Source organism: Panthera tigris, chromosome B2, assembly GCF_018350195.1.
Source record: "Panthera tigris isolate Pti1 chromosome B2, P.tigris_Pti1_mat1.1, whole genome shotgun sequence".
Classification (NCBI taxonomy): domain Eukaryota; kingdom Metazoa; phylum Chordata; class Mammalia; order Carnivora; family Felidae; genus Panthera; species Panthera tigris.
The window spans coordinates 47,440,772-47,467,973 of NC_056664.1; the positions used below are offsets into that span (position 1 = coordinate 47,440,772).

Here is a 27,202-nt window from a genome sequence, read left to right on the forward strand (position 1 = left end):
CAAGAATGCTGATGCATAGGGGCACGTGTACTCCAATGTTTATAACAATACTTTCAACAATAGCCAAATTATGGAAAGAGCCTAAATGTCTACCAACTGATGAATGGATAAAGATGTGGTTTATATGTACAATGGAATACTACTTGGCAATGAGAAAGAATGAAATCATGCCATTTGCAGCAATGTGGATGGAACTGGAAGGTATTATCCTGAGTGAAATAAGTCAGAGAAGGACAGATATCAAATGTCTTCACTCATATGTGGATCTGGAGAAACTTAACAGAAGACTGTGGGGGAAGGAAAGGGGAAAAATAGTTACAAACAGAGAGGGAGGAAGGCAAACTGTAAGAGACTCTTAAATACAGAGAATAAACTGAGGGTTGGTGGGAGAAAGGGCAAGGGAGGGGGGAAAATGGGTGGTGGGCATTGAGAAGGGCACTTGTTGGGATGAACACTGGGCACTGAGGAGGGCTTTTGTTGGGATGGGTATTATATGTAAGTGATGAATCTACTCCAAAAACCAAGAACACACTTTAAACCCTGTATGTTAGCCAATTTGACAATAAGGTATATTAAAAAAAAAAGTTACTGAGTTTTTACTATTCATTGGTACAACTCAAGACTCAAAGAAATCACTAGGCAAGATAAGCCTGGTCACAGCCATACCTGGGACTTAATTTTCAGATTGAATTGCTCTTCTCAAATTTAAGAGTGTTAAGAGAGAGAGACTATCAAGAGAGACACTGTAATAAATGGTCAACGATGAATTCTACTGCCCTGAAAAGAGGGTGGCCTACAAAGGGGGTCCCTTGCAGAGACACGAAGTTAGATATTCCTGACAGCATAAGGTGGGTAAGGAACAAAATGAAGGCCAATGACCTAGCGCTTGGTGAGGGATGGCGTGACCAGTAGCAGGGGAGGTCAGGGAGTGGGAGGCGATCAGTCTCATCCGGCTTTTTTAGGCCACAGTGAAATGGTGGATTTTATTATATGTTTGATGGAAGCCATTTAAGAGTTTATGAGTTCACTTTGGCTCATAGAACTGTTTGGAAGGGAGCAGGAGTGAGGGTAGGGAGGGAAGTAAGTTTGGAGACTACTTCAGTGGTCTGTGAGGGAAAAGATGGTGGCTTAGATGAAGGTCTCATCAGCTGCCTCTCCACTGTTCTCCCTGCACTTTACTCCTCCCACGGTTTTACTCAGTTATCCTCTCTGGGAACCTGCCGAAACTCCTACCTCTAAGATCTGACCACAGATAAGGAGAGCCTGTGCCTGGCATTTTAACCTCTTGCCAGATCACTGATCATTGGTAAATGTCTGTCCTCTCCTCCTCGCTTCTGGTTGCCTTGGGTTGAACTCCCTGTGCTTCCTTAAGGAACAATCCGACAACATGTTATACAGAGCCATGTGGGAGTTTAGAGCAGAAAGTGTTCCTTTTATCTCATGATACCTGTACACTTGAGGGGACACGGATATCCTCCAACAATGTTGCCATCTAACACGCTGGAAAAAAAAAACAAACCAAAAAAACAAAGATTCCACCACAGAGAAATTGCAGGTTAGTTGAGAGATGAGAATAAATGCTTCAGGGGCAAGGGAGGGAGAAGAAAAAGGAGGAAGAGAGGGGGCGGAATAACATAGAGCTTAACTGGTAGATGGATGCAATTCTAGCGTGCTGTTAGGATTGTGTCTCTTGAACTCAAATGTGCATGTGAATACCCTGGGTTCTCATGGGAAAGTAGGTTCTATGTCAGCAGATATGGGACAGGGCAGAGATGTTCCATTACTTACAAGCTCTCTCATGCTATAAATGCCCTTGGTCTGTGGAGCACCCTGAGTAAGGAGGCCCTTGTGCACATGTCTAAGCAGGCACTCACTCAGCAGGATTGTGCTTCAGGTCCTCTCTCACACAGGTGTCCTGTGAAGAGAGCTCCGCAGGGTGCAGTGATAATGGGAGAGCAGAGGTACACTGGTGCAATGACAATTGTTTCATCCATCATCAGTGTATGTTTTATTGTAGTGAAGTTGAAACAGGTGCAGAAATATAAACATGGGCTTTGGTTACACAGTTTTTAGGAAAATGAAATTCTCCAGTTACTCTCTCCCCTCCAGTCAGTGAGGTGAGTAGCAGTTCAGAGCGGGGGAAAAAAATCAATTAGAGAAGGGTACAGATTTCTTCAGATTTTTTTCTTATAATATGCAAAGGAAAACCTTTAACAAGAGTTGGTAGTGGAGGAGAGATATTACCAGTGAAAATAAAATAGTGATTTAAATTTAAGTTTCTATATCAGGTGAAGGTTAAAGATATTAAAAGTTAAAGGATTACTGTTTGACAATAATCTTAGAGCTAGCTCCCAACTCTTTCAATCCTAATGTTCTCAGTCACAAATTTAGCCCTGTCCTTCTGAATTAATCCTGGATTCTTTATCAGCCCTATTACTTGGTTCATATATAGTCACCTGGATAGAACTTCAAGAACGCCCTTTTTTTTGGTTGTTATTTTTATATGCAGAAATGTGTGCCAAAAAGAAGAAAATGTTAGAAATAAATTCCCATGGAAGGTGTGGTTTCTTAAAGCAAGAAACAATGAGATTATATATATATATATATATATATATATATATATATATATATATATGAAGCTCTCTAGAGTTTGGGAAAAGAGACATATCCATATTTATAGTTCATCCATGTGGCTCACAGTTTCGTTTACTGAATCTTAGAAGATTATCAAATCTGTGGCTTACCAAGGAGGACGACAGCTGGAAAACTCCCCCAACATACTTCAGAAAAACTAAAGAGAACCTTCATTGTGTCATCCAAAGCTTAGTGGTTTTCAAGGATGTTAAGTTTGTTATTGATTCCCTGGAAGTCTGCTGGGTAGTGGTTTTAAGTGTTTGATCTCTGAATCTCCAGTTTTCATTGAAAAAACTTAATTTCCTTTGTTTTTTAAACTATCTTCCCAGCTAGCATAGTTACTTGTGGAAATTGGAACTACGTGGGTGATATTTGTTGGATAACCTGTCTCTGAGTCATAGACATTCTACTTTGGGACATCAGCCCACAGGTCTCCTCTGTCCTCCACAGGGTCCTTCTGTGGCTTTTGCATTCTGTTTGATGTCCAATTATGTTCTCCTTTGAAGTGGCTCGTCAATCTTCACCACGTTGTGAGTTGACTTACTACTCTGCTGTGTGTTCATGGCCCTGACAGTCATTGCTGTTTCAGTGATTTTGTACCTGTCATCTTCTCAGATCAGGGGATCACCTGTCCCCACTGCTTCTATTGCTACCACTGCTGCTCCGGCTAAAGTCTAGGCTCTTCTTCTCCTGACCAGCTTAATGACTCATTTTTCAAGTTCCCCAAATGGGGTATCTATACATTCTTCATTTCCTACACATCCTCAGTGTGACAACTATAACATTTCATGTCACTATCATAAACAGTGTTTTTTTTTCCAATTCTCTGCCTTGCATAGAACTGTGACCATGTCTCTCATAACCTAGTTGTAGAAGAGCAAGACCTTTGCTGGGTTCCTTGGACTTTCCCTGCCTCCACCCTACATTGGGCTGCCTCACCTCTGGCCTTTGTCGCTCTAGCTTTTGGTTTCCTCTTTTGTCTGGTATATCGAGTTAGCTCATTCTGATGAACACAAGTAATAACAATTTTAAAATTGCACTTTGTCTAAAACTTATGGCTATTCACTAAGGGTTCTGAATTCCCTCTCTGGCTGCCCTTGTACCAGAACCAGAAATCTCTGAGGGTTTTTTTCTTTTTTAATATTCGAAGTATTGTTTTGCCCAATGATGTGAAGTCTCAAGCATGAATGTGGAAAGGCGATCTATTTAAAAGCCAGGACCTTTACATGAAACATTCCTGAAAAAGATAAGAAAAGGGGTCTAACTTTGGACTTTTCTTATCAAAGGAAAATTCCTTACAGCTTGGCTTCCCATGTAAATGAGAACTTGTCAGGCCAAGAAAAATGATTAATATGCCCAAGAATATAATTTCTTATTATATGTTACAACATTGGCATCTTGTAATAAATAATTTAGGCTCAAATTGCCAGTGAGTATCCTAAGGCTGATATATACATTACGGCAGTGAAGAAATACTTTGTGGTAAAGCAGAAGTTCAAAGAGAACCATGGTGAAACTGTGCAAGGTATAATGGTTGGTTTTGAAGATCTCTGTGAAAGCACCCTGCATGACACCAGCCCCAGCCTGGCAGCCAAAGGTAGAGAGTTACTAAAATGCTTTGCCTTCTGTGGCAGTGAAGGACTTTTGATCACCGTGCAGTCTCTCTAGGCCATTATTTGGAAAAATCAGCAAGTAGAGGAAATGAAAATATAGAGTTTTTGAGAGTCATGCCCACTGAATTGCTATCAGGAAGAAAGAGATACTGGTTTTCTTATACAACATTAAAAAAAAATTCATAGTTGCCAAAATGTGACCTGAATCTAGGCAGGCTTGTGTATTTACATCTGTGTATGTGTGTGTGAGGGTAGAGGATCAAAGCATATGTTTTTTTTTATCACCCTATACCATTCTTATATGTGTGTGTATATATATGTGTATGTATATATGACCCACAGTTGTTGGTGCTGCATCCTTTAGAGCACTGAATCCCTCCTTTTCGTTACATAGCTACTCTTTTTAGATTAGCTTAGATTTAGATTAGACTCCCAAATCCCTGAACTATATAATTTATATTTATTTATTCATTTCAGTTTCAAGTTTTTATTTAAATTCTAGTTAGCTAACACATAGTGTCACTAGTTTCTGGTGTAGAATTTAGTGATTCATCACTTACATATAACACCCAGTGTTTATCACAAGTGTCCTCCTTAATGCCCATCACCCAATTAACCCATCCCCCACCCACCTCCCTCCAGCAACCCTCAGTTTTTTTCGCTATAGTCCGTTTTATGGTTTGCCTCTCTCTCTCTCTCTCTCTCTTTTTTTTTTGCCCTCTGTTTATCTGTTTCATTTCTTAAATTCCACATATGGTATTTGTCTTTCTCTGACTGGCTTATTGCACTCAGCATAATACACTTTAGCTCCATTCACGTTGTTGCAAATGTCAAGATTTCATTCTTTTTGATGGCTAGGTAATATTCCATTGTGTATATGTACCACAGTTTTTCCATTCACCAGTCAATAGACATTTGGGATCTTCCCATAATTTGACTATTGTTAACACTACTATAAATATCAGGGTGCATGTGTCACTTCAAATCAGTATTTTTGTATCCTTTGGATCAATACCTACTAGTGTAGTTGCTGGATCATAGGGTAGTTCTGGTTTTAACTTTTTGAGGAATCTCCATACTGTTTTCCAGAGTAGCTGCACCAGTTTGCATTTCCACCAAAAGTGCAAGAGGGCTCCTCTTTCTCTACATCCTCACCAATACCTGTTGTTTCCTCTGTTGTTAATTTTAGCCATTCTGACAAGTGTGACGTGATATTTCATCATGGTTTTGATTTGCATTTCCCTGAGGATGAGTGATGTTGAGCATCTTTACATGTGTCTGTGAGACATCTGGATGCCTTCTTTGGAAAAATGTTTATTCATGTCTTCTGCCCATTTCTTAACTAGATTATTTGTTTTTTTTTGGGGGGGGGTGCTGTGTTGAGTTTCATAAGTTCTTTATAGATTTTGGAACCTGACCCTTTATCAGACATGTCATTTGCAAATATTTTCTCCCATTCTGTCAGTTGTCTTTTAGTTTTATTGGTTGTTTCCTTTGCTGTGCAGAAGCTTTTATCTTGATGAGGTCTCAATAATTCATGTTTGCTTTTGTTTCCCTTGCCTCTGATAAAGTGTCTAGTAAGAAGTCACTATGACCGAGGTCAAGGAGGTTACTGCCACTGTTCCTCTAGGATTTTGATAGTTTCCTGTCTCACTTCTAGGTATTTCATCCATTTTTAATATATTTTTGTGTATAAAAATGTAAGAATGTGGTCCAGTTTCATTCTTCTGCATGTCAGTGTCCAGTTTTCCCATCACTATTTGTTGAATATCCAACAGATATTCTTTCCTGCTTGGTCAAAGAGTCGTTGGCCATATAGTTGTGTGTCCATTTCTAGGTTTTCTATCCTGAACTACATAATTTAGAAAAAAAAGTGTCGTTGTTTCCTTAGAAGTTATTTTTTAAATGGAATCACAAATCTGAAAAAGACAAAACTATGGACACAATTAAGGATAACATTAAAAACAAATCACAGAATCATAAATAGGTGAACATAAGAGGATGCTTAGAGAGGAAACCCTCCCCACTACAGGTTAGGAAAATGAGATTCAACGTGATGAGAAAACTTACCTAAGGAACTTGAATCAGTTACATATTGTTACTGGTAAAAAAAAAAAAAAGACAGAATTCAGGATCATTTGACAGAAAAATCAGTGCTTCTCCGGATACTCATTTAACAACTATTTATTGAACATATACCAGAGAATTTTCAAGGAAGTGGTGGTATATTAGGGCACATATTAAGAAGTATAAATCATGAATCACAATAAAAAATTCAAGTAAAAAATTACTTAAACACTTTTATTTATGTACAGTACTTAAACAGTTCAGGAGAGGCATGTCTGATAACACAACCAATTTGGAGGTATATCTCTTAGATTAAAAGATGTTACTAAGAAGTAGCTCTCCTACAAAGTATCACATTCAGTACTCACAAAATCAGTTTCACTTACATTTAGAAGGGTAGTACACATAATACTCAGGTCACTAGTGGACATGATATTTCTGAAGTATGCAGAAGAAAATGTCTAATTAGTACAAATTAGTCTACCGATAATAAAGCAATAATAAAGAAAAAGAACAGGTAAATTGAATTTTTTCTATCTGTAAGCTATCACCATGGAGAAGTATATGGTGCTAAAAATTATATCTAAAATTTTCTCCAACTAGGTAGTGTCCAGCAACAGTAGAATATAAATAAATGTTGCTGAGTGGTAGTTATGGTATTAATCTAATGGTCCTTTGATGTCTAGAGTATTATAATTCAAGATACAAAGTAATTATTTCTACAATTCAGCAGTATAAATAGTCATATAAACGTTTCTACATTACCTCATGGAATTCTGACCTTATGGACCAGTGTTATCAAAAAAAAAAAGAGAAAAAAAAACATTGCATGGTAGAAAATTTCTTAGTAGAAAAGAATTAAAATACTTTCCCTCTTAGGTTGCTTAGGAGGCTCAGTCAGTTGAGCATCCCACTCTTGATTGTCACACAAAGTCATGATCCCAGGGTCATGAGATCAAGTGCCATGTCAGGCTTCACGCTGAGTGGAGCCTGCTTAAGATTCTCTCTCTCTTCCTCTGCCACTCTCCCCCACTCATGTGCTCTCTCTCTCTCTAAAAAAAAATAAGATAAAAAAACATTCCTTTTCATATCATATGTTGTTAAAATGAAAGGACAGAAAATTCTCACCTCTCAGGGCTTACTAAGTATGGGAAAAGTTCAATTCTTAGTGTTATCTTCAAAGAGCTAGTAGTCAGAAAGAATACTGTACTTTCACAAAAACAATAGTATTTTTCTAGACATAACAGTCCAGACATCCATTGTGTCTTGATTAAATGAAGTCATAATATGTATCACTATGTATGAATATATGTATACATTATAACTTAAATATGTCAGGTAGAGTAGCCTAAACAGTTGTTAAGCACAAAGGTGTATGTTACAATAATAACCTCCTGTTACACTAAATGCCACCTTCTCACTAAATGCCCCACAGCAGCACAATTTCTGGAAATACAAAAGCCGCCCTCTGCTCAGTGAGGATCTCTAGGGCAAATAATATGATCTTCAGGATGGCCAGGGGAGCCCTCATTTTTGCTACCACACAGTTGTTCCTTTCAATGTCTTTATCTTTCCTAGGCTCACCCTGATATTCCCCAAGTTATCCCATGTGTGTATCAGCTGCAAAGTCATGGGCTCTGCTTTTGAAAAGTGAAATTTTCTGATACCTAAACTTCTCTAACATCGCCCTTTTAGATAAAACTAATCCTGCTAGATTTCATGGTGGACCTTGGAGATAGGTGTTCTGAGCAGTTGGTCAAGTTCATTCATCAACTTACTGAGCTGCCCTGCAGCTCTACATTGCTTGTGGCATTCCAGTTCCTTCTCCAACAAAATTAAAGATTCCTTCAATCTGACATATTCTTTAGGAGCAGCCGACTGAGCTGGCCAAACATAGTCCTAAATTGTTGGAACAAGAATTGTTATTACTGAGCTTCCTTGTGGGATTTCATTTGATTAAATGATTGCATGGATAAGAGGGAAGCTGTTCTCAAAAACCTTAATATTTATCCCTCTTCAGTGTCATGAATAGTATTTCATTGGCCTACTGAGGGAACTGTTTTGTTTTGTTTTGTTTTGTTTTTTCCTGAGGGAACTACTACTAAAGTGTGTCATCTCAAATTGTCACCTCATAGGAATTGGTTAAATGCATATGAAAAATCAGTAAGTAAGCCAAGATTGGAAGGGTTCACATTTGAAAGAGAGAAAACATGCATTTGCTTTTAAGGAAGATTTAAAACTACATACGGAGATTTTTGGTGTGGAAGAAAGCATCTATGAAGATAACCATGATTTTCATAGTAAAACTGGCAATAAAGTCCTATACATATATTTAGAAATGAAACAGAGCAACTCAGATAAGTAGCATGAATATCTGGTTGGCAACATGTCCATAATGGGATTATAAGCACAATTAGAGTCTGATCCTCTGTTTAATTAATACATTCATCCATCTGAAATTCAAAGAAAGTGGGAAATAAATAGAATACAAACTAAATTATTTTTATTTATGTAAACAGTGGTACTGAAGATTTAAAAGGGAATGCTTCTATTAAACGTTGCAAACGTTTTCTTTCTACCCACTCTCGCGTCGGTAAGATGAATCTCTGTTCCAGACTTCGATGCTCAATAGTACTTCTGTTTTCCAGAGTTCATATGCAGCACTGATTTCTCCATTTAATGCAGTATCCGTAATCATACTCATGATCATTACAAAATGTTTTACATATTCCTTTCAATTTTTTGCATCTTTCAAATCTATACATTGGCTCAGTTACTTCTGGCTGCAATCAAGAAAGACATCTAAAGTCATCAACCTCATTTTTCACTTGGGAGTCTTGTTACCTAGGGAAGACAAAAAGTCTGTTTTGGTCATGAGATCATGCATGTGGGAGATGGAGAGTCTGGTATGCCAGGTAGTGTTATAGCACAATTTAGCAGTTGTTGCAGAAAGAGACTGAGCTACAAACATCTTACTGTCCTTATCTTTCAGCCCATATCAGTACTCACCTTCCTATCTTTTTTTCTTATTTTATTAACACCAGATTTGCTCTCCCATGCTTTCATTAAGATGAGGTTTGTAGTTCTTTAAAAACCTATCATTTTTATTTTCATGTTTTTTTTTCAATTTTTTAAGCTTACTCTGACTGCCTCTTCACAGTATCATTTGTTCAATGCTTTCTTCTCCATTCCAGATCTTACTCTTAATTGAAATCTTCTTTCGTTAGAGCAAATGAATATATCCCTTTCACCAGTCTATAGTAATAATGAATGAATAACATAACTAAGTACTTAATTACATGTATTTTTCTTAAACATGTGTCATGATATTTTTATTCTTGTGGCCAATATGTCAACCACATGTGACAGTTATGACTTCTTCTGATTCTTTGTTATCTCCTACCCAGTATATCCTGATAATTGTAATACAGTAGACATGGAGATACTTACTGAAAATTTATTGAGGAAACAACACCATATTAGATGTGCACACAGAAACACAGTTTTGATATACATTTAGTATTTAGTAAAAAGAGAATCCTCATGTTAATCTTTTAGTTTGCTGTGTCATCTAAGACAATGCAAAAGAAAGATATCCTGAGATTCCAAACTCACAGCTTTGGGTTCACACATTAAACTATAGTAAATGGAAGCAAATATTTTAGTTACTTAGGATTTTATTTTTCTTAATGATTCTATTGTACTGCAACTAATGCCTTTGAAAAAAGAGACTTGTGTGTCAGGCTTATTTCTGCCCACCCCCCCCCAATTTTATCATAGTATTTACTTATCTTGGATAAGTCTTTCCACCTATCTGCATGATGGAATATAATAAACATGGCTATTGCAAATATATTTTGAATATTAAATTTTCCATGTGTGTCTCAGGAAAAACAAAGCAAAATAATTTTATTAAAATTTAGAGAATAAACTGAATAGAATTTAGATTAACATTATATAATGTTAACTCATAGAACCTAATTGTCTGCATAAAACCAAAATGAAATTCAGAATGGTGTTTCATTTCTATGGGGCAGGTGTTTGAGTACCTAGTATTCTCTAAGCATTTGGTTGGGATTTAGTCAGAAAGCTCAAATGCAGCGAATGTAGAAGATACTTCAAATGGACTAACTTTATTGTTGTCAATAAAGTTAGTAGAAAAGGAAAGGAAGTTACGTGTAAAGTGCAAGAGAGTGTCAGGAAGGTTTTGACATGTGAATATATGTATTTCCTTTGGGAATGGGAAGCTAATTTATGATGACAGACCCCTGGTCACCGGTAAATTTTGGTGAAATCTAAAGTTCCTTCAGACCCATATTTGATACAACTGAAAGTAGAGAAGTACATATGCATGGTTGCATTTTACTTTTTTTAAAAACTTTTGCTGGGATAGGTACTTTTTAAGCTAATCAACATTCCTGAGACCCTAATATCTTGTCAACCCACAACATCCATGTTGACTTTTAAGATATGTTAAATTCAGAAAAGAGAAATATGGGTTTATAGTGATCATTAGTAACATGAAAATATACTACTGTTGTTTTTAATTTCTTATTATTTTAAAGAATATAAATGTTTTAAATCATGAAAACACCTATAGAAGTGCATGATCTGGAAATAAAAGGTTTGCGTTACAAAATTGCTTCCATCACTTCTTACTTATTTGCAAATAATATGTCATTTTAGAGTCACAGCTCTGTGATGTGAACATTATAAAAGAAAATAACACAACCTCATCGCGTTTTTGCGAAAACTGGTTATGTAATATGTTATAAACTGTACAGTGCCATACAAATATTATCCATGAGTGCATAGCTATGTGAGGTGACTTAAACTCATTGATAACCACATAAAAATAAAAATGAATGACTGTTCGGAGGAAGGATGCATAGCATCTCTTTTATCTATAAATATCTCTGCACATTTTAATATCACTGGAGAAATGAGTCTATGATGACTAATTTTCCTGATAAGAGACATATGTAAACACTAGTTGGAGGATGGATAAGGGCTATATATTTTGGACAGGTTTCTGATCATCTGGGCAAGAGTGAAGTGCTACAAATATGGTGTACGTCTATTGTGGACCCCAGCCCCATAACAAATCCTGCATACACATGGATAGAGAAATCTCTGTTGGGAACCAGTGGTTAAAAGCTCAATGGCCTCCCCACAGTTTGTTAAATGTTATTTTTCCCATGCTCTGGGGCGGGGTGGGTGTTCTTCCTCCTGGGTGAAATATCTGGCATATATCTCCCCATCTCCTAGCAAATAACTTCTCTGCAGATGACTTCTCTATTTACTTCATGATGCATATAGCAAGGCTGAGCTGAAAGTAGGAAGGGGAGTCTCTTATGTTTTGGCTCCCTCCCTCTCTAACCATTTTTTTTCCTTCCCCTCCCCCATGGTCTTCTGTTAAGTTTCTCAGGATCCACATAGGAGTGAAAACATATGGAATCTGTCCTTCTCTGTATGACTTATTTCACCAATTTGACAATAAATTTCATATTAAAAAAAAATGAGACACAGACCTCTGGACATTGGTGTTTGAGGATGTGATGCTGTAACTGTAAAAAAGAAAGAAAGAAAGAAAGAAAGAAGGAAAGAAAGAAAGAAAGAAAGAAAGAAAGAAAGAAAGAAAGAAAGAAAGAAAGAGGAAACATTTAAAAAAAAGGAGAGAGAGAGAGAAAAAGAAATAAGGAGGCACCTGGGTGGCTCAGGTCATGATCTCACAGCTCAAAGGCTGGTGAGTTCAAACCCCGCATTGGGCTCTTTGCTGACAGCCAGAGCCTGGAGCCTGTTTCAAATTCTGTGTTTCAAATTCCCTCTCTCTCTGCCCCTTCCCTGCTCATGCTCTGTCTCCCTCTCTCCTCAAAAATAAATAAACAAAATTAAAAAAAAAAAAGAAGTAGGAAACGGTATTTTGGATGATGTCTACTCTTACTGGGTCCAAGTTAAAATCAAGGTAGGAGCAAGGCCATAGTCAGAAGTTTCTAAAATATGTTTTAAACAGTATTCTCTTTCAGAATCAGATAGTACATTTCAATCCTATATGCTGTATTTATTAGCTGTGATAGATTGGGCAAAGGATTTTGTCCACTGGATCTTGATTTCCTCATAAACTGAGGTGTTTTTAAATAGAATTTTAAAAAATATAGTGAGATAAAATATGTAAACTTCTCTTATAATGTTAAAAGATGAATAAACTTTCAAAAATCAGCTTATTCTCATACTTGTTTTTATTTTCCATTTGGATTTACATTTTAAAGTGACCCCAGATGAAACAGTGCTATTAACATACATGTCCCTGGTATAGTGTAAACACAGTCCTTTTTTTTTTAATTTTTAATTTTTTACTTTTTATTTATTTACTTTGAGAGAGAGAGAGAGGGAGGGAGGGGCAGAGCGAGAGAGAATCCCAATAAGGCTCCATGCTACCAGCAGGGAGCCCGATGAGGGGCTCCAGCTCATGAACTGTGAGATCATGACCTGAGCTGAAACCAAGAGTCAAGAAGCTTAACCGACTGAGCCACCCAGGCTCCCAAAACCTCTAGTCTTCAATCTATGTTAGGTCAGGTCCACTGTGTGCCTTGTTCACCAATTTATTACAGTATGTAGTAAAATGCTTGAAACATACATACTCAATAAGTGTGTAAATAACTGACAAAATGATTGAGTGAATAGTATGATATCAGATATAGATATTTAATTGGTGTTCTATACTGAAAGACTCTCTGGACTTTATCACAATCTCTCCATCCGTTATTTCCTATGTCAACTGAGCAAATGACCTAACCCTTGTACTAATTTCTTCAACTGTAAAATGTATGTAATGTCTACTTCAGAAGGTTGTGTGGCAAATGAGATAACAGATATATTCTGTAGCCCCACAAATAGTATAATAAGTTTTATTGTCATTGGTATGAGTTGCTTATAAGTTTGTGTCAGGTTTCAGAGGAAATCTTTATTAATTCACTGATTTTCTTTACTTTTGCTATTAAATGAAGAAAATACCTTCTCTCGTGATTCATACCACACACCTTTAAGTAGGCAGCTATTCGCACTCGGCGCCGTGCTACATGCAGATGCAAAAAATGAATACAATAATTAAGCTCCTTGCCCCCAAAAGTAAACCAGTGTTCGTTGGGAAATGATGACATAAAAATGGTACAATATCACTTGTAAAGACAATCCTAAGGAATTAATAAAAATCTTCTCCAAGCATAAAATTAAAAGCTGTAAACTGCAAAAGTATAGTTTACTATTACTGCCACCACAGCCATTAGGAAAACCTATGCTTTGTTAAGTGTTCGTTAAATTTTAGGCTCTTTACTAAATAAGTTGTGTGCATTATCTGATTTAATGCTCTACTCACTTTGGGATAGGTATGATCATTCTCATTTCACCCATAAGAACAATTGAAGTAAAGAACTTTGCACAGAGTTTCACGGGGAGTAAAAGGGGTGGGAGAGGCTTCAAAGTTAGTTATGTTGGACTCCAAACAAGTGTATGTTCAATCATTTCACGGAAGATGTGACTTTTAGTTGCATCTTGAGAAGCCAATAGCATATTTTTGAGGCATTAGGGGAAGCACTTAGAATATATGTATTCTAAACGTGGATGTTGTGAGATATATGTAGAATGGTGTGACTTTTAGCATGACTGGAGTGATATGGACATGGACTTCAGAAAACGCAAGGAAGGAAAAACTGGGCACAGGTGGCAAAAGACCTCCACAGCTGATGAGTTGAATATTCTGATGAGCAGAATTCTCATGAATTCCATAGTCTCTATGGAAACGTTAAGCACCATCTTCCCTTTAAGGAAGGGATTGGAGAAAATTTTGTAGCAGAGAGGCTGGGTGAACATTGTTAGAATATTCTAAATAAGAAATAATGAGAAAGATAATTAAGTTCATGGGGTTTCAAATAAAGGGGGAGATATTTGTGAATTTGAAGCAGCCCAACGAAGTAACTTTTGGATTTGGGGCAAGAATACCAGGAAGTAGAGCAGTAACAAGTGTGTTAGCCCTTAATCCGGTGCAGTTGATGATAACAATCAATGAAGCAGAAAATAAAAAGAGGAGCACAGACTTTAGCCTTTGTGAGTAAGATGAGCTCTGTTTTGGACATATTGGGATTAAAAAAAAAAATTGGAGGCCAGCCAGATAAGTTCCATAACTATAAATAAAAAAAACCTTTTGATTTGGGAAGGAGATTCGAGAAAAATATTTGTTGATAGCAGAAGTCATTGCACTGAACAAGATAATCTCAGGGAAACAAATAAGAAGAAAAGGGATTCAGGGACACAGCAGTAGAGGCCCCTGAATTTAAGAGACCATCAAGAAGCACCTGGGTGGCTCAGTTGATTCAGCGTCCAACTCTTCATTTTGGCTCAGGTCATGATCTCACAGTTCGTGAATTCAAGCCCTGAGTCAGGCTCTGGTGCCTGCCTGGGATTCTCTCTCTTTCTTTCTCCTGCTCTCTCTCTCTCTCTCTCTCAAAATAAATAACTAAACTTTTTTAAAAAACGGATTTATATAAAAAAATGAGACCGCCAAATAATTGTCAAACATTGTCAGAACAGTGAACAACTCTAGCAGTAGGCAGAAGTCCACAAGACAAAGAATTAAAATACGACTTTGGGTTTGCTTTTAGGAAAACATCGATAACATTAGCAAGAAGATTTTCAGTTAATTGACATGGGTGAATGTATTGGGGAAAAAAGTATATAAAAGGTGATAAAAGGAGATTATGAGTTGAGGCTGGTTTTCAAAAAGTTTGGTGAAGATAGGAATAAAGCAGATTAGAAAGTAGCTGACTGGGTAGCCCAGTCAGTTGAGTGACTCTTGATTTCAGCTCCATGGTTTGTGAGATCAAGCCCACATGAGGCTTGGCACTGATAGCAAGGATCTTGCTTGAGATTCTCTCTCTCTCTCTCTCTCTCTCTCTCTCTCTCTCTCTGCCTCTTCCCCACTCCCACTCTCTCTCTCAAAATAAATAAGTAGACATTTTTTTTAAAAAGCAAATAAAAGAAAGTAGCTTAAAGGCAAAAATCTCTCATAAAATGTGACTTTAACTGCCCAGAACCCTACCATTACTCATTGTTTTTATTGTTAGCACCCTGAAGTGAGCTACCATAGTGTATTACTTATATATGTTAATATCTCCTAACTCATGAAAGTGTTTCAGAGAGGTTTTTTTTTAAATAAAATTTAAATCATGTTTTTCCTCAGGTGAAAGCCCACTGGATTTCTCTCATAATTAGAAGACAGTATCCTTTCTAGTTCCTAAAAAACTCTGGGTAATCCTCCAACACACTTCCTCCCTGACGAGCTCATCCAGGACTCTCCTCCCAACCCACTTTTCTCCAGCCACCTTCATTAGCATTCCCCACAAACTCGTGGGTGCCACATGATGCTTCTTGGCCTCTGTCATTTTTTTTTACTTAAATGTCACCTTCTCAATAAGAGCCTCCTGAAAAATCCTATTTCAAATTTCATTTTTTGGGGTCCCTGAACTCTGATTTATCATCTTCTAGCATAAAATGCTTATTTATTATGTTTACTGCTTGTATTTGTCTCCACTTCTGGAATATGAGCTCCACAAAGATAGGAAATAGTGCCTGTTTTGTTTGTTGATGTGTCCTAATCATATTACATTATGGCTATACATAGTAGGTTCTCAAAGAATATTCATTGAATTGGTAAATAAATGAGAGAGGGGGGCATGGAATGCAGTGTCTAATGTATTGTCAGTGTTATGAACTGACATTGCTTTTGTTGGGGGCACATCCCATGTCTTACTCATTTTGAACTCTATCAAGTTTGAATAATTACTTAAAACTTGGTGGCCTAGTCAGTTAAGCATTTGGCTCTTGATTTCCACTCAAATCATGATCTTACAGTTCCTGGGATTAAGCCCCATGTCAGGCTCTGTGCTGATAGCACAAAGCCCGCTTGGGATCCTCTCTCTCCCTCACTCTTTGCCCTTTCTCCACCCATTCTCTCTCTCTCTCTCTCTCTCTCTCTCTCTCAAAATAAATGAATAAACTTTTTTTTTTTTAAAAAGGCAAGAGCTGTAATTTTATCTTCAAATCCAAAACCCATAATATCATACCTGGGAAGAAGCAAGCCATTGTTAGTCAAGTGTCTGAATAAATAAATTACTATTTGGAATTGTGTTTCATTCTTGCCCAAGGATATGAAGGTGAAATAAATCCTGAAATGGGGTGGGTATGAATGCATGGTAACTTCCTCTCTAGCCCCGTGCTGGGATTTCGGAATGATAGACCTCATTTCAACAGAATGCTTTTAACTGATTCAGGTGTGTATTGAGCTATGACTACAACAAAAATACCCAACACCTGATGGTGCCTCCTTCATCAGGGCCACTGCTAATCCAGACTCAAAGAAAACTAAAAGTGAAGGGAAATACACTCTGGACCAAAGGACAGAAAAATGTAAAACTTCCAGCTCTAGATCTAACCACAGTTGATCCACAAACAACTCAATACTTAGAAACATTGACCTTCTGTCGCCCGCATAAGTTGGAAATCCACATATAACTTCTGACTCCCCCAAAATTTAACTATGTATAGCCTACGGTTGACTAGAAGCCTTATGGAGAATATAAATAGTCAATTAATATATATTATGTAGGTTATATGTTTTATACGGTGCATTCTTACAATAAAGTAAGCTAGAGAAAATGCTATTGAAAAAATTATGAAAAAGAGAAAATACTTTTGTAATACTATATTGTATTTATGTAAAAAAATCCACATAGAAGTGGATCCATGTACTCCAAACCCCTGTTGTTCAAAGGTCAACTGCAGTTTAATTTAGGATTATCTATCTGTATTGTCAATTAACCCAATGAAAATTAAAATGCATGAGCAAGAAAGTTTCCAGAAATCTTCCCATGTGTAAATATTTACCTTTTATTCTTTATTTTTTGTTGTTGTTGTTAACAAACTCTGAGGTCGGTATGAATAATTAGTGACATATCTTTCTTTTTAAGGGAGTTGGATGCAGAACTTTGTCAAAAGGGCTTCTACAATGTTTAGTCAATATCATGCACAACAAACAGTTAAAAGATTTCTGTAGGTAAAAATATTAATTTCCTAATTGATGCCCATAGGTTTACATTTCTCCTTCAAGTTTGTCACATTCGTTCCTTGGGCTGAAAAGAGGCTGCTGGCTTGAATGTACACTGGACCGCGGGAAAGACCAGCTCAGAAATATAGATGGTTTTGTTTTTCTTTGTCAAGCACTGAAGGATAGAGGGTCTACCAGTATAGACTAGTTCATATGGGGAGATGTCTTGGGTGTCTTCCAGGAAACCTCTTATCGCCTGCCACTTCTTGATGGCCAATAAAAACTCAATTCTTATTTGTTCCATATTAATAGTATACTAAGCTTCTCGATTCTACATTACAGATCTTAATATAATGATTGTGTCTGGTTAGGTAAGATGTAACTTGAGCTTTCATTTTAAGAATTTAATTTTACTAATCTTCTCAACATATATTCATTATTCAAAAGTTGGGCTATGTTTTTTCCAGGCCACTAATATATCATCTCTAGTGCATATGTAATAACATGAAAATTTCAAATAGTTTTCATAAGACACAGAAAATGTGCTACCTGGAAACAGTGCTGATTTTGGTTGTTGTTTCCACTTTTAATTTTGAAATTTCTGTGAGAATGAGTATGTAATGATAAGATGGTTGTTCTAATCTGGGGTGATTTTGCCTCCAGAAGGGATATTGACAATGTAGGTAGACATTTTTGTCACAATTAGGGGAAGGGGAGCTATTGGTATCTGGTGGGTAAAGGCTAGGGATACTAAGAAACATCCTATTGCTAAAGATACAATGAAGAGGAGATCTGGACAACAAAGAATTGTCTGGATCAAAATAACAATAGTTCTCAGGTTGAAAAACCCTGTTCAAATAAATACTGTAAAAATACCTTTGAAGATATTTATACTACAAAGGAACACACTTGAGAAGTCAAAGTGTATTTCAAGTTATTAAAATATGTGAAAGATAATGCATGTGAGACTCCAACATATGCTTAGTAATTGCTTCATAATAGGAAGTCATATTTTTATTAAAATAAAACATGAAAAAGTAAACAGTCCCTTATGATGGAAGTAAATCCAAAAACTTTATCTAAATAGAGAAAAATTATTTCTCTGTTCATGTTACCATAATAGATAATGCATCTCAAATCTGCATTTAGAAGATGTAATGCGATGCCATAATAAAAACATCAATAGGGGCTCCTGGGTGGCTTGGTTGGTTAAGCATTCACTCTTGATTTCTGCTCAAGTCAAGATCTCCCAGTTCATGAGACTGAGCCTCGCATTGGCCTCAGTGCTGGCAGTGTGGAGCCTGCTTGGGATTCTCCCTCTCCTTCCCTCCTGCCCCTCTCCACTTGTGCTCTCTCTCTCTCTAAAAATACATAAATAAGCATTAATAAAAAAAATCAGTAGAGGTGACAGATGGCAACTATACTCGTGGCAAGCATTTTGTAATATATAGAATTATCGAATCACTATATTGTACACCTGAAACTAATATAATACTGTATGTCTACTATACTTCAACAAGAAAGAAAGAAAGAAAGAAAGAAAGAAAGAAAGAAAGAAAGAAGAAAGAAAGGAGGGAGGGAGGGAGGGAGGAAGGAAGGAAAGAAGGAAGGGAGGAAGGAAGGAAGGAAGGAAGGAAGGAAGGAAGGAAGGAGGAAAATATCCAGATAGAATGAGCCTGTAATTCTTTAACTTCTCATCTCCTTCTGCGTCCAAGTCTGGCTTACATATATCCACTCAATAAATTTCATTTTACTTAGTTAAATTACAAAAATATATTCAGCTTTATTTTTGGTGAAGGGAAGCTTCTGTTTTATTACTGTGTTATGCTATCGATGGTGTTTTTAAAAATAGTTCTGAATGAATACCAATAACTAAGTTGCAGCCCTAAACTCATAAAAGAAGTGTGATGTGCATTTTCTAATACCAACCGTCTGATATAGATGTATTGGTGCGAGTGTTGTGGGAGAGATAAAGTGGCCCTTGAGAGGAAGTAGCAAGAGGAACTCCGACAGAGTAAAGCTCACGACTGCAGATCACTCTTCTCCTTTCTTTTGCTTTGTGTCTCCTCAGACACAATTATCTGAGGACTGCGGAGCCCAAATGAGTAGTTAGCCATAGTTTCTGCCTTTCTTTGTCAAAATACTTAATTACATATAGGCTCTTCTCCTTCAAGGAATTCTTCCCTTCCATTTTTACTCCCTCTCTTATTTCCTGATACACATTTTTCTCCACTAAATACGTAAGAAGGACAGAAACTGGAGCTGATTATGATTTCCTATGCTTTTCTGTTCTTATACTGATCCTTCTCTTACTTCAGCTCTTTCTCTCATGAGCAGGATCTGCATTCTCAATTCCTAGTCTCACAAGCCCTGTGGATTTGTATCCGTTCATGGGATAATCTATAGAGCAGTGTTTAATGATGAAAATGCAGCACATTTTCATTGGAGGCTTCCATTTCAGGAATATGTTTCTCCCATTTCTCTGACCTAGGGTTTCTCACAACATTACTTATGTCAACCCACACAAAGCACTTAGAATTTTTGATAGTTCTTGGGGGATTCCCATAAAATAAATTCTGCTTACTTCTGGTACCAAGAGATCAAGAGAAAATGCGGTGTGATGCACCAGGTACATGTGTGACATAGAACCACTTGGGAGTGGCTCAATGTTAAATTTTATTTAATTCTTTGAGATACACAAGCCTTGAAGTATACTCTGGGAAGACTTAGTAACACTGGTCCTCTCTTCTTGGAGCGTGTATCTCTTTCTTGTCTTCTGTCAGCTTTACTTCTGCAAGCAGCAATGGGTTGCAGGTCGCATGCAGTAAGCAATCCTAATTTCATTTTCCTGGCACTCAAGTTTACATCGGCCATTACCCTTTCTGCACTCTCTCCTCAAATCCAAGCTACCATACTGGGGATATTTCTTTCTGGCTGTAAGAAGGAAAGAATGACTGAAATTAGTAATTTAGCTATGACACACCCATATTTTAAAAGGAGAAGGTCCAAGAAGTAGAAGATTATTGTGTAGGTCAAAAGAAAATGTCCCCCTTCTAATTTATGACAGGGAAAATCTTACTGAAGAAAGTTTAAGCTCATGTACTGTCCCTTGATGCAAGTAAATCCTGAAAATTAGAAAGTGCCTTGGACCTAAGTTAGGTGTGCCAGCTTGCTTCCTTACAAGTGACTGGACAGTAAGTAACTCAAGGATAGTTCCCCAAATCAACAGCCCAAGAAGTGCTCATTATTTATCTTCTCTCAGGTTTGGGCTCTACAGTTATCCAATTGCCTTTGAATTCCCCCCTTTTCTGCTTTCAAAAATATTATTTCGACACAACGTTGTGTTTTTTGAGTTCTGCAAGCGACTTCTATTGTAGTTTTATTTTACTTTTCTAAAATCTTGAGAGACAGGTAATCGTAAGCAATTCGTCTGAATTCTTACAATTCCCCCGGGTCTCTTGGGATTTACATCCCCAAAGAAATTATTTAACTTAGACACGTGTCTGATGACAGCACTGATTTAAAAAATGGGAATGACTAGAGGTAAGGCCATTGTTAGCCATGACATGATTTTTAATATTACCAGTGCTCTGAACTACATGGTTTATCGTATCATTTAGAAATTGATTTTCACTTAAAGTTTATATTTAAAATAGTTGGGGTACTTGGGGAATTGGGAGATATTGGTCTGATAGGTTGTAAGATTCTTTCCAAGCCAAATATATTTTAAGTTTATATTTCACTATATGTGCTGGCCCATTTGTTTTCATAAACCGTATGTTTTGGTGCATTTTTCGTAGACACGTCATTTTACTCATGTGGTGAGATTAAAGGGAACTGGTGTGGGAGAATTCTGAATATTGCAGATGGCTGACTGAAGGCCAGATTCAAATATTTTTGTAAACTCGTGGTATGAAAACAAACTTTGCCACTAGTTGCAAACATAATTAGGTCTAGTGTTCCAATCAGTCCCCTTAAAGGCCAGGCCTTTCTACCTAGACATGCTGTCTGCATTTCCAACAGTTGTTGGTAAGTAGTGATACTTCTCAGTGAATATATGGACTCAGAGCTACATATTCTATATTGTTGGTATACAGAGCTGATATAAAACCTAGCTATTCTATTAAAATTAGCTCTCTTCTCACTATAACTGATGCAATGCAGAATATGACACACTTTACAGCAGAATAGTTACATTGCACAGATTGAATGCTAACTTCTAAATGTCATTATTTATTCTATAGTTTCTGAGAAGTTACTATTATCAAACCCATGTATGATTTGCCAGTGACAGAAACCTGAATTGTATTCGACAAGAGGACTGTCACACTTGATGGTGTTGATCAATATTCCACCTTAAACTGACCTCACCCCTTCTCTTATTCATCCTTTGTCTTATTTCACCTTTCTAAAAATATTGTCTCCTTTCTTGTCACTTTCAGCTCAAAATATAAGTATTCCCCAGGCCTGTGTGTTTGGGTCACTGACATTCACCTTTGCAAGCCTCCAGTCACTCATTCAACTATGAGGTACACCCCTTGTTAAACGCTAAGCCAATCCCTAGTGCAGGCTTTCTCCCCCTAAACACTATTGACCTTTTGAGTTGGACAATTCTTTGCTGTGGGATGCTATACTGTTCACTGAAGAATGTTTAGCAGCATCCTTGGCCTCTGCCCACTAGATGCCAATAATACCTGTTGTGACAACCGAAAACGTCTCCAGACATTGCCTAATGTCTCCTTGGGGGCAAAGTTGCCTCTAATTGAAAACGCTGTTTTCAGTGATTAAAATTACTGTCTTGTGATGCTGTGATAAGCCAAACATAACTGTCTCCACCCTCAGATACATTGTTTGCATACTGTCTTCTCTCTGATATGTCTGTGGATCACTTTCAGGAAAGTAAGCTCTTTTTTCAGGACTCTCACAAAGCATTTTGTATGTATCATTCATACTGCATCTATTAACATGTTAACATGCTAGGGAGTTTCATTAAATAGTATATAAAGTTTTATTTAATATATAAGCTAGAAATGGACAAGGCATTTCCTAAATATTTTTCAACCCATATTTCTTGTTATTTTCACTCACCTGCTGTTTTATCCTTTAGGCTACCATTAACTTCCTTGGAAATGCGGGGAGGGGAAGCATGACAATTCTTGCCGCACAAAGCTATACTATCCCATTCAAAGTATATGTCAGATTTAAAGAAAAGGGATTATTGGCAATAACATATTTTTTTTTCAGTTTGTCAGGTAAAGTCAAACAATACCTGGGAGTGAAACAATACTTTATTTCTAGACATTTGGTGCATTTATAACCTCTATAAATGAAGAGGAAAGCTAAATGACTTCAACAGACATTTCCCTGCATAGACAATAGCTTTTATCTGGACATCTCTTCATCTATAACAGTCAGAGTGAGAAAAGAATGAAAATTTTCTGTCTCAATTTTGAGTAAGGATTTTTACACTTTGCAGGTGAGATATAAGAACAACTGAAGAACTCTAAAAGAGTCACACATATGACAATTCAGTTCGTGTAGTTTAATTCAACCCCCACATGTTGGTGAGCTATAAGTTGAAAGACAGCATTGTTATTGTTTTATTATTTTCTACATGTCTAGATTTTCTATCATACTTCCTTAAATTTGTACGGAAAAATATGTATCCTGACATATTTCTTTTACTTTGAATTTTTTGTTGTTGTTGCTGGTAAGGGTAGTTTTCTAAAAGTTTGGTACATGTGTGATTAACAAGGTCAATGACTTTACTTTGAAAATATAAGAAAAATATACAAAAAGTTAATAACAGAGATGCACTGATGGTGTAATCTATGCTACTGTTTCCCCACTGTATCCCCAACTGGTGTTTTTTTTTTCTCTTTTTTTTTTCTTTGAGAAAGAGAGAGAGAGGGAGAGAGAGAGAATGAGAATGTGCACGTGCACGTGTGCGTACACACAAGTAGGGGAGGGGCAGGGGGAGAGGAAGAGACAATCTTAAGCAGGGTCCATGCCCAGCACAGAGCTGGATGTGGGGCTTGAGCTCAAGACCATGAGATCATGACCTGAGCCAAAATAAGGAGATGAAGACAACTAACTGAGCCACCCAGGCGCCCCTCCCCAACTGGTTTTGAATCTTTAAGTCTACAGGACACATGACTTTTCAGTTTGTTGATAAATGCACAAATGACTTTAATTATTGGTAGGAGCACCTGATACAGCTGTTAGGAAGAAAAAATAAGTTCCTAAGACATAAAAATGCTTGACATCGCAGTCTAATCATGCTAGCTATTTTGAAATTAAAAGAAGAAAAAGATTTATCACATGTTAAAAGCTATATGAATCTGCATAGAATTTCTTTTTCACCCTTTCTAGTGCTGGCAAAGAAGATCCAGAGATCATTTTCTAATAAGTTTTGAATGGAAAGAAAGGAAGTTATTCTCTTAGTTAAATGAACAATTAACTGTATTTCTTTGTTACTTCATTGATGGTTGGCCCCTATTTAGAATTTTATCTACTTGCAACCTCTAAATGATAATGTATCAGTTTATTAAGTATATACATTTTTAGATTGTCATGATAGACTTTACAGTATTCACAATGAAAGAATAAGTTAATTTATTCTCTTAGGCCTCTGTTATGATTTCTGTTGGGCCTTAAGAAATCAGCCAGGTACCAAGAAAGGGATATTTTTCCTAAGAGTGAGTGACTTTGAGCCTAATTTTAATGCCAGTTAGGTAGACTTGAGCTACGTCTTAAGGTCTTTAAATAGAAAGTTTGAGACTCAATGATCTCTTCTTTCCCAAAATGTATTATTCTATTTCTGTAAAATTCATACTTACACATTAACTCAGGAGGAGAGAATCTTGTTACATACCTGATGTGAGGAAGTAGCCTTTGAGAGTGGAAAAAAAATCTCACGAAAAATATAGCTCGTGTATTTGTATTACACTCAACATTCATGTGATCTGTAGCACTCAAAGACAGAAGGCAGCGACCAGAAATATATAAAGAAAAGCTAACAACAGACATGATTTGCCTGTATGACAAGAACAGAATAGTAAGAAAGGCTTCTGATAATCGGAAGTAGTATACTGGCATAGACTAAAAAGAAGGAAAAGGTAAATCGATCTTTGTCTAGCACTGAATCATCTATCCCATACCAGTTGATTATGCTAATGAACAATTTTTCCAGTAAGAATTGTTTCAGTAACAAATTGTTTCAGAATGAAGCTGATAAGACTAAGGTATTGATTTAATCTTTTAAAACTTTTTATTTTGAAATCAATTTAGATTTACAGAAGAGTTGCAAGGATAATAGAGGTGAAATTCCCATTATGGTAAACATCTCACTCAACCATGCTACATTATCAAAACTAAGAAATGAGCATTGGTATAATACTATCAACTAAACTGCAAATTTTATTCACATATTACTAATTTCCCCACGATTGTCTTTTTTTCTTCCTATTCTCAGGTTCAGTCCAGAGTACCACATTGCATTTAGGATAAAAATTTTTAAACCCTATGTTGTTACCATATTTTTAATAAGCAACAACTTATGATTCTGCAAATTAATTAGCATAAATAAGCCCATAAATATTTACATGTTACCTGGTAAAATTGTGACCCAAAAGAGCAGAATAAAGAAAAAGAGATGAATCTTCATGGTGGAGTTTCTTAGGAAAAAAAAAATATGTCAACAGATCTTTTTCAAGTCAAGTGTTTCCAAATAAGAAAACAGAGAATGCTTTTATTTATAGATTCTCCAGGGAAGTGGTTTTAACTACTGAGGCTTATCAATAGCAAGAACATTTGTATGCTTGGTTGAATTGTGCCATGTTCAAAGAACATGGTCACAAGAATTATTACTAAATTTTTCTCATAAAAGTAAAACCTGCTTGTGTTACCTTAAACAGACTCTCATGAAAACATAACTTTAAGAGACTTGTAAAGGAAATGTGTTTGGATTGCTAAAAACATCAGAGTGGAAATGTTATAGTAATACATTCCTCTATTATATGTTATATATGATGATAAATATTCTAATATTTTTAGTATTAAATTACTGAATGTCAAAACTATAGGATTTTATAGCTATAAGCTTCCGTTGAAATCACTTTTGTTTGCAGATGAGAACCAGGGAGATTAAATGATTTATTTTTATTCATATAATGTGTAATTATTTTTTTATTTTGAGTTTTTATTTAAATTCTAGTTAGTTAACATATATGGTAAAATTGGTTTCAGATGTAGAATTTAGTGATTCATCACTTATATATATAATGTGTAATTTTTTAAATGTGACATGATCAAGAAATTCTGGATTCACTAAGTATGGGAAATACTCTATATAACGGGTTTTAAAGTATGATTTATGAATGTTTTATAATAAATCATTTGATTTTACGATTCTAATGTCTAAAGTCTTTAATTCTGTGATGGAACTAGAAGTATATTCTGATCCAATCTGCATATTGCCCTCATCTATTATTTCATATACAGGAGGAAAAGCTGGAAGTTTTACACAATACCCAGAATCTGATGCTGTAAACACAGAACACTAATTGATCCTCTCCTACCAGAGTCAAGGGATTTTCTAGGACAATGGTTCTTAAACATTAGCTACATCACAATCCCCTAGAGGGCTTGTTAAAAACAAATTGCTAGGCCCCACCTCCAGCATTTCTGATTTAGTAGGTCTAGAATGGAGCCTAACAATTGCATTTCTAACAAGATCACGGAACGCTAAGACTGCTGGAAGGCGCCACGTGTTACTCAGGGAAACCAGATTCATTCATTCTATTAAACATCAGAAAAATGAATCCCAGGGTCATAGGATCTATGTCACAGATGAGTAAAGAATGTGGGGACTGCTTAGGGATAATCAAATCCTCTTGTATTACAGGTGACAAAGGTGAAATCAAAAGAGATTAACTTACTTGCCTGACATTCGTTATCCTTTACCCAAAAATATTTCAAATGATAAAGTACAAATCAAATGTAAGGAACTTGACTTAGCTATGCTTTCTTTTTGGAAAAGGAAAAAAAAAAAAAAGAAAAACCCTGAAAATTCAGCCTCAGCTGATAGGAGAAAGACCACTTCAATGTATCACCATGCAACATTTAGTCAACAAATGGTTATGGAGTACTACCATTTGCCAAGATGGAATTTGCTATAAACTGATGGCATCTAAGAAGAAAAACCAGAGTTTAAATATTAATGTGGAGGATGACATCAACCGAAGTGGTGGGATGAGAACCTCTGAGAACCTGCCCCTGAGGAAAAGCAATGAAAAAGCTCCCGAAAACTGTCAGAGTTAACTTTTTCAGAACTGTGAGAATTAACAAAAGGCTAGGAACAACTCAGAGTGCTAATTCAAGAAAAATGGATTGATATGTTTATTTATTCTTTTTAAATTAAAATTTTAATCACCTTCTTAAAATGTTTTAAGTTTATGTTGAAATATTGGTTATAATTTTCATGTGTTGTGACAATACTTTTCTTATTGTGTATTAGGATAATAAACTCATGTTTATGTATTTTTCTTGGTTGGATTTGGATCATATGTGATTATGTGATTATACATTTTGATCCAAAAGTAGGTAGTTTGGCTTAGTTTTTTCAGTTCCACAAAGCCTTTGCACTGAAATGCTAAGTATTGCCATAGCCACTCTGAGTAAGATACATTAATATATGTGATTAATTTGCATTTACTGTTATGAGGACACAATGAAGTGTGGCTTGTCAGAAATTATTGCTGTTTATACATGCTTCTCATTTGTATGTATG

At 36.3% G+C, this 27,202-nt stretch overlaps 2 protein-coding genes across 2 annotated transcripts; both read right to left on the reverse strand.

The window, feature by feature from the left end:
- Positions 1–8,965: 8,965 nt before the first annotated feature.
- LOC122238841 (beta-defensin 110-like) lies at positions 8,966–16,451 on the reverse strand. Its single transcript, XM_042987604.1, has 3 exons — positions 16,433–16,451; positions 13,355–13,389; positions 8,966–9,097 (listed from the first exon to the last, which is right to left on the reverse strand). Exons 1-3 carry the CDS (start codon positions 16,449–16,451, stop codon positions 8,966–8,968), a joined length of 186 nt encoding a protein of 61 aa, XP_042843538.1.
- A 3,746-nt stretch (positions 16,452–20,197) lies between these two features.
- Positions 20,198–25,078, reverse strand: LOC102955862 (beta-defensin 110). The gene is made up of 2 exons (XM_007095509.1): positions 25,024–25,078; positions 20,198–20,346 (listed from the first exon to the last, which is right to left on the reverse strand). The coding sequence occupies exons 1-2, from the start codon at positions 25,076–25,078 to the stop codon at positions 20,198–20,200; spliced, it is 204 nt and encodes a 67-aa protein (XP_007095571.1).
- Positions 25,079–27,202: the final 2,124 nt, after the last annotated feature.